Here is a 9,509-nt window from a genome sequence, read left to right as displayed (position 1 = left end):
CATGCAATCTACATCATATGTGGCAACACTGTATGGCGTTATACTGTAGCTGTTGAATGATGCCAAGGAACCCTGAATATGATGATACCCTTGCAAGGGAATTCCTTCCAAAATCAAAGACATCTGAACATTCACATATAAAGACCCATTTATACAGAAAGCAGAAAAATGTTAGCGAAATAAAACACAAAAGGGTATTTTCACATGTTAAGTCTGTAATAGGAGGGCTGGGACAATTCTATCGATGCATCATGATTCGTGGATCACTGCTGATATTTTCCAAATGCATCGCAAATCGATTCTGAGCTTAGTTTTTAAAAGCAAATGGTGCTCTTGGCTATTTTTTAGCCACATGCTCCAATGCTCACGAAGAAAAGTGCTTGTGCATTCGGTTGAGTTTGAGATGGTAACACTTTACTTGAAGGTGTGTGCATAAGACTGACATGACCACTACATGTCATGAATATGAAGGAGTTTTATGCATGTTTATAACAGCTGTCATTAAATGTCATTCGCTCAATTATGTCATTTTTAATGCCAAGATGACATTGTTTGAGATGTCTGTGTTATGACAACTTGACATGAACAAATAGATCATAACCTGTCAGTGTCTTTGTCATGACAACTTCACATTACCAAGACAACATAACCTGTTATAAACATGACATAGCAGATTAATTATCAAACCTTGCCTTTTTTTTTTATCTTTTAAGTTTAAATAGTTTAAGTTTTATGAAACTCTCAGGTTTCATAAAAATATCTTCATTTGGGTTTAGAAGTTGAAAAATTATTATACCTTATAAACACAGTAAGCTTGGCCTTACTGTGAGCCTTAAATGAAAAATTGAAAAATAACTGTATATCTCAAATCAAAACATTTACATCAATGACACATATCGTCACATTTTTATATCATGATATTGATATAACGATGTATTGTTACACCCCTATGAATTAGTCCTGGTTCTAGATTCGACAAATGTCTTTTCACTCAAAATCATGTATTTTCCACCACTGTTTGACATTTTGATTTTTCCCTTCAAATGCTAAAATAAAATTGAACGTGTGAAGGTTTCTGTGGCTGTATGTTCTCAGACAGCATCATTCTGTGAAAAGTCCTAAAAACAAACTCTTCTTAAAACTATGTTAACAGTATGTCTGCCCTGAAATGTTCTTCAAACCTCCAGCACTACATGCTAAACCTCTGCATCATAGCAGAGAAATGCTCATTTGTTTTATAAGCAATGTAATCTGTAGAACCACTACTGTAATAATTAAAGTGCACCAACTTAGAATATATAGTAAATTCACACAAATTTTACAGTACATGTTGAATATGCTGATTAATAAATGTTTTCAATCTTGCAGCATAGAAGATGAACTGAGAACAACATGAGACAAAACATCATGTCCAGCAGACTGTTGCTACTGTCTGCCCTCTGTATGGGTGAGATGCTCTCACAAACACACACACACACACACACACACACACACACACACACACACACACACACACACACACACACACGCTTGCACAAACAAACACTCACACACACACACACACACACACACACACACACACACACACACACACACACACACACACACACACACACACACACACACACACACGCTTGCACAAACAAACACTCACACACACTTACTTTCTTACCAAAAGAAAATTCAAAACAGACAACACATTGACAAACAAATGCACAAATACATACCCAACATCATATTATAAACTTCATCTTTGAAATCCTTAAAAAATTAAAACTTTGGTTGAAAATTAAATTTGAGTTGAGAGCTTTATGGAAACCCAGCTAAACAATTGTTACTGTTTTATTATAAATAACATGAATCATATCTCCAAGAAAACAGAAAACGTTTGGGAAGTTTGCGCAGACAAAAGACAAAAAGTGAAAAATAATTTTAAAAAATGCCCTTAAGGACATACAGGGGTTAAGCACACAGGTAACACTTCACAATAAGTGTCCATGAATAATCATATACTACAGTTTTTTTCAGTTGCTAACAAGCATTGTTCAATACCGAAACCACATTTTCAAAACTCTTCACACAGTCTGCATTAGCAGCATGAATGTTGGCCAAACAGTTCATCTCAGCTACAAAACTCACTCAGACCAACATAACTGTAACGAAGCGGGAGTCATGGTAAGATCCAAATGCAAGCTTTATTAAGAATGTCGTACAGGCAGGGTCAATCAGGAGCAGACGAGAACAGCAAGGGACAGGCAGGATCGTAATCAGGGTGCAGGCAATGGTCAGGACAGGCGGATATCATTCACAGAACAGTATAACAGGCAAGGGTCAGGACAGGCAGCAACGGGTCAAGAAACAGGAACAGGCAAGATCAAACACAAGCAGACAGGACAGAAGGAACGCTCAGAATTGTCACTAGGAATCAAGACTTCGCAAACTGGTGATGTGAGTGTGAGTCCTTTATAGTCCTGTTAATGTACTGCAGCTGGGTGTGGTGATTAGTGATAGTGATTGATGGAGTGAGTGCAGGTGATTGGCAGAGAGGATTGTGGGTAATGTAGTCCGGGAACTGACAGGAACAGACGGTGATCATAACAATAACACTCATTCAGAAAACACACATTTCATTCACAAAACACTGACCTAAAAAACACTAACAACAGGAAGAATTACATGATTGATGAACTTTTCTTTTTTAAAGTTTCAATGATTTTCCACTTAAATCAGTTCTTCATATAGAACACTGTAACACAATTTCACTTTATTGAAAGCATTTGTAACTCGAATGAATCAGAAATTAATCAAAATTTCATTTTTTATATGAATATAGTTGTTGAAAATTATAACCAAAAGGTGAAAAAAGAGGGAAAAAACTCCAGGGCTGCAATGATAATAAAAAAAGAATAAATAAAATACATTCTACACATTACTGTAACAACATGTGTAGTTGTTCATTACAGTAAATTACAGTGATGGTTCTAGTCTGCTCTCTCTCTCTCTCTTGGAGCAGGTGGAAATTCAGCTAAAACTGCAATTAGCTTGTATTGATTATTTTTTTAATTTTTGGCTATAAAATTGAGAATATTTTAAAATAATTACTGCATAAATGCTTGGAATTTGCCATCATTCTGTTTTGAATGTGTTTTTAATCATTTTGAATGCAGTGTGTTAGCATTAGAAAAATGTGCTGAAAATACATAGTATTTTTTCCTGAATTTTGAAAAGTGTGGTCACTGAATGCATTTTGACTGAAAGCAATGAAAAATGGTTCACAGTTTGGTCTGCATTGACTTCTGTTTCGCTGACTGTGTGAAGAGTTTTGAAAATGTGGTTTCAGTATTGAACAATGCTTGTTAGCAACTGAAAAAAACTGTAATACCATTCAGCATGAACTAATGATTATCAAAAGCATGAACTAATCATGAATCAATAAAGAGCTGACCTTAACTAAGACAGGAGTCAGATGGAGAGGCTGTTTGATTTGGTTTAGCCATAATCGTTAATTAATGCATTAACTATCAAAATGCTCTAACATGTAGTTCAGGCTGTTGTTATTCATGCATGAATCCATATGACTCCTGTCTTAGTTAAGGTCAGCTCTTTATTGATTCATGATTAATTCATGCTTTTGATAATCATTAGTTCATGCTGAGTTAAGTATTATTTCAGGTATTAGTACATGATTAGTTATGGAACCTTATTGTAAAGTGTTACCAGCACACAAAACTTAGAATCAGAAATTCATAAATCCTTTATGTTTTACATTTTATGATGCTTTGCAGTTAACACTCATTTCTAAATAAACATTGAGTGCTGACCTGTGTTAATCTTGACCTGTGTGTTACCATTTTCTTAACCTTTTCCCCACCAGCATTTTATAAAAACGTTACCAACATTTTTGATCATTTTAACAAAACTTTCATGACCCCCAGAATATTTGTTGTACAAATATGTAAGCATGCAATATATCAAAAGAAAGAACTCTAGCTTCTTGCATTCTTTTTTATCAACACTTGAATATGGTTAAGTTTCATTAAAAAACAACATTTTGAACAAAAAGCTGAGAAAATCACACAAGTAATGCTTTTATCGCTTGTTTCTGCTTCTATGCCTGTATTTTGGAAAATAGATTGACAGAAAATTCTGTCAATGGCGGGGAAAGAGTGAATCTCCGAGTAATTCAGAATTTGTTCTTAGAAAAAAACAAAAAAACAAAAAAAAAACAAAGAAACAAAAACACCAAAAAGGAAAAAAAAAAAAAAAAGAAGAAAAGAAGAGTCTCAAGGACAGGTGAATAAGTCAACACAAATACCATTGTATGCTCACGTCCCTTCAAATTTTTCCACAGCAATTGCTGCACAGACAGATACGCCCAGATCGCAGAGTACTGTATCACAGAAAGCAACAGGACAAACAACCACTGTTATTTCAACAAAGAAAATGACAGATAATTATAATATAACAGAGATAACAAACATTGCCGATACAACATCTGAAGAACCAACAACCTCTATTAAAAGAACATCCTCAGAAGGAGCAACACTAAACAACGTTGTATCTATAACACTTTCAGAACTAACATCCATTACAGCTACAACAACTGAGGTACCAAACACTGCTATTTCTACAACTGAAGGAACAACTGCTGCACCTACAACACTTGCAGAACTAACATCCGTTACAGCTACAACAACTGAGGTACCAAACACTGCTATTTCTACAACTGAAGGAACAACTGCTGCACCTACAACACTTGCTGAACTAACGTCCATTACTGCTACAACAACTGAGGTACCAAACACTGCTATTTCTACAACTGAAGGAACAACTGCTGCACCTACAACACTTGCAGAACTAACATCCGTTACAGCTACAACAACTGAGGTACCAAACACTGCTATTTCTACAACTGAAGGAACAACTGCTGCACCTACAACACTTGCTGAACTAACGTCCATTACTGCTACAACAACTGAGGTACCAAACACTGCTATTTCTACAACTGAAGGAACAACTGCTGCACCTACAACACTTGCTGAACTAACGTCCATTACAGCTACAACAACTGAGGTACCAAACACTGCTATTTCTACAACTGAAGGAACAACTGCTGCACCTACAACACTTGCAGAACTAACGTCCATTACAGCTACAACAACTGAGGTACCAAACACTGCTATTTCTACAACTGAAGGAACAACTGCTGCACCTACAACACTTGCAGAACTAACATCCGTTACTGCTACAACAACTGATGTACCAAACACCGCTATATCTACAACTGAAGGAACAACTGCTGCACCTACAACACTTGCTGAACTAACGTCCATTACAGCTACAACAACTGAGGTACCAAACACTGCTATTTCTACAACTGAAGGAACAAGTGCTGCACCTACAACACTTGCTGAACTAACATCCATTACAGCTACAACAACTGAGGTACCAAACACCGCTATATCTACAACTGAAGGAACAACTGCTGCACCTACAACACTTGCAGAACTAACGTCCATTACTGCTACAACAACTGAGGTACCAAACACTGCTATTTCTACAACTGAAGGAACAAGTGCTGCACCTACAACACTTGCTGAACTAACGTCCATTACAGCTACAACAACTGAGGTACCAAACACCGCTATTTCTACAACTGAAGGAACAAGTGCTGCACCTACAACACTTGCTGAACTAACGTCCATTACAGCTACAACAACTGAGGTACCAAACACCGCTATATCTACAACTGAAGGAACAACTGCTGCACCTACAACACTTGCAGAACTAACATCCATTACTGCTACAACAACTGAGGTACCAAACACCGCTATATCTACAACTGAAGGAACAACTGCTGCACCTACAACACTTGCTGAACTAACGTCCATTACAGCTACAACAACTGAGGTACCAAACACTGCTATTTCTACAACTGAAGGAACAACTGCTGCACCTACAACACTTGCAGAACTAACATCCATTACTGCTACAACAACTGAGGTACCAAACACCGCTATATCTACAACTGAAGGAACAACTGCTGCACCTACAACACTTGCAGAACTAACGTCCATTACTGCTACAACAACTGATGTACCAAACACCGCTATATCTACAACTGAAGGAACAACTGCTGCACCTACAACACTTGCAGAACTAACATCCATTACTGCTACAACAACTGATGTACCAAACACTGCTATATCTACAACTGAAGGAACAACTGCTGCACCTACAACACTTGCAGAACTAACATCCATTACTGCTACAACAACTGAGGTACCAAACACCGCTATATCTACAACTGAAGGAACAACTGCTGCACCTACAACACTTGCAGAACTAACGTCCATTACTGCTACAACAACTGATGTACCAAACACCGCTATATCTACAACTGAAGGAACAACTGCTGCACCTACAACACTTGCAGAACTAACATCCATTACTGCTACAACAACTGAGGTACCAAACACTGCTATTTCTACAACTGAAGGAACAACTGCTGCACCTACAACACTTGCAGAACTAACGTCCATTACTGCTACAACAACTGATGTACCAAACACTGCTATTTCTACAACTGAAGGAACAACTGCTGCACCTACAACACTTGCAGAACTAACATCCATTACTGCTACAACAACTGAGGTACCAAACACCGCTATATCTACAACTGAAGGAACAACTGCTGCACCTACAACACTTGCAGAACTAACGTCCATTACTGCTACAACAACTGATGTACCAAACACCGCTATATCTACAACTGAAGGAACAACTGCTGCACCTACAACACTTGCAGAACTAACATCCATTACTGCTACAACAACTGATGTACCAAACACTGCTATATCTACAACTGAAGGAACAACTGCTGCACCTACAACACTTGCTGAACTAACGTCCATTACAGCTACAACAACTGAGGTACCAAACACCGCTATATCTACAACTGAAGGAACAACTGCTGCACCTACAACACTTGCAGAACTAACATCCATTACTGCTACAACAACTGAGGTACCAAACACCGCTATATCTACAACTGAAGGAACAACTGCTGCACCTACAACACTTGCAGAACTAACATCCATTACTGCTACAACAACTGAGGTACCAAACACTGCTATTTCTACAACTGAAGGAACAATTGCTGCACCTACAACACTTGCAGAACTAACGTCCAATACTGCTACAACAACTGATGTACCAAACACTGCTATTTCTACAACTGAAGGAACAACTGCTGCACCTACAACACTTGCAGAACTAACGTCCATTACTGCTACAACAACTGAGGTACCAAACACTGCTATTTCTACAACTGAAGGAACAACTGCTGCACCTACAACACTTGCAGAACTAACGTCCATTACTGCTACAACAACTGAGGTACCAAACACTGCTATTTCTACAACTGAAGGAACAACTGCTGCACCTACAACACTTGCAGAACTAACGTCCATTACTGCTACAACAACTGAGGTACCAAACACCGCTATTTCTACAACTGAAGGAACAACTGCTGCACCTACAACACTTGCTGAACTAACGTCCATTACTGCTACAACAACTGATGTACCAAACACTGCTATTTCTACAACTGAAGGAACAACTGCTGTTCCTACAACACTTGCTGAACTAACGTCCATTACTGCTACAACAACTGATGTACCAAACACTGCTATTTCTACAACTGAAGGAACAACTGCTGTTCCTATAACACTTGCAGAACTAACGTCCAGTACTGCTACAACAACTGATGTACCAAACACTGCTATTTCTACAACTGAAGGAACAACTGCTGCACCTACAACACTTGCTGAACTAACGTCCAGTACTGCTACAACAACTGAGGTACCAAACACTGCTATTTCTACAACTGAAGGAACAACTGCTGCACCTACAACACTTGCAGAACTAACATCCATTACAGCTACAACAACTGAGGTACCAAACACTGCTATTTCTACAACTGAAGGAACAACTGCTGCACCTACAACACTTGCAGAACTAACATCCATTACAGCTACAACAACTGAGGTACCAAACACTGCTATTTCTACAACTGAAGGAACAACTGCTGCACCTACAACACTTGCAGAACTAACATCCATTACTGCTACAACAACTGAGGTACCAAACACTGCTATTTCTACAACTGAAGGAACAACTGCTGCACCTACAACACTTGCAGAACTAACGTCCATTACTGCTACAACAACTGAGGTACCAAACACTGCTATTTCTACAACTGAAGGAACAACTGCTGCACCTACAACACTTGCAGAACTAACGTCCATTACTGCTACAACAACTGAGGTACCAAACACCGCTATTTCTACAACTGAAGGAACAACTGCTGCACCTACAACACTTGCAGAACTAACGTCCATTACTGCTACAACAACTGATGTACCAAACACTGCTATTTCTACAACTGAAGGAACAACTGCTGTTCCTACAACACTTGCAGAACTAACGTCCATTACTGCTACAACAACTGATGTACCAAACACCGCTATATCTACAACTGAAGGAACAACTGCTGCACCTACAACACTTGCAGAACTAACATCCATTACAGCTACAACAACTGAGGTACCAAACACTGCTATTTCTACAACTGAAGGAACAACTGCTGCACCTACAACACTTGCAGAACTAACATCCATTACTGCTACAACAACTGAGGTACCAAACACTGCTATTTCTACAACTGAAGGAACAACTGCTGCACCTACAACACTTGCTGAACTAACGTCCATTACTGCTACAACAACTGAGGTACCAAACACTGCTATTTCTACAACTGAAGGAACAACTGCTGCACCTACAACACTTGCAGAACTAACGTCCATTACTACTACAACAACTGTTGTACCAAACACTGCTATTTCAACAACTGAAGGAACAACTGCTGCACCTACAACACTTGCAGAACTAACGTCCATTACTGCTACAACAACTGATGTACCAAACACTGCTATTTCTACAACTGAAGGAACAACTGCTGCACCTACAACACTTGCAGAACTAACGTCCATTACTGCTACAACAACTGATGTACCAAACACTGCTATTTCTACAACTGAAGGAACAACTGCTGCACCTACAACACTTGCTGAACTAACGTCCATTACTGCTACAACAACTGATGTACCAAACACTGCTATTTCTACAACTGAAGGAACAACTGCTGCACCTACAACACTTGCAGAACTAACGTCCATTACTACTACAACAACTGTTGTACCAAACACTGCTATTTCAACAACTGAAGGAACAACTGCTGCACCTACAACACTTGCAGAACTAACGTCCATTACTGCTACAACAACTGATGTACCAAACACTGCTATTTCTACAACTGAAGGAACAACTGCTGCACCTACAACACTTGCAGAACTAACATCCATTACTGCTACAACAACTGATGTACCAAACACTGCTATTTCTACAACTGAAGGAACAACTGCTGCACCTACAACACTTGCAGAACT

At 38.7% G+C, this 9,509-nt stretch overlaps 1 protein-coding gene across 1 annotated transcript; it reads left to right on the top strand.

Annotated features, from left to right (window-relative positions):
• Positions 1-4,443: 4,443 nt before the first annotated feature.
• LOC137031544 (mucin-2-like) lies at positions 4,444-9,444 on the top strand (the record flags this gene model as incomplete). Its single annotated transcript, XM_067402564.1, has 1 exon — positions 4,444-9,444. A coding segment is annotated over exon 1 (5,001 nt), but the record flags the coding sequence as incomplete, so codon positions are not given.
• Between the last annotated feature and the right edge of the window lie 65 nt (positions 9,445-9,509).

Source organism: Chanodichthys erythropterus, chromosome 12 (assembly GCF_024489055.1).
Source record: "Chanodichthys erythropterus isolate Z2021 chromosome 12, ASM2448905v1, whole genome shotgun sequence".
NCBI lineage: Eukaryota > Metazoa > Chordata > Actinopteri > Cypriniformes > Xenocyprididae > Chanodichthys > Chanodichthys erythropterus.
This window is presented reverse-complemented; position numbering and strand designations above follow the sequence as displayed.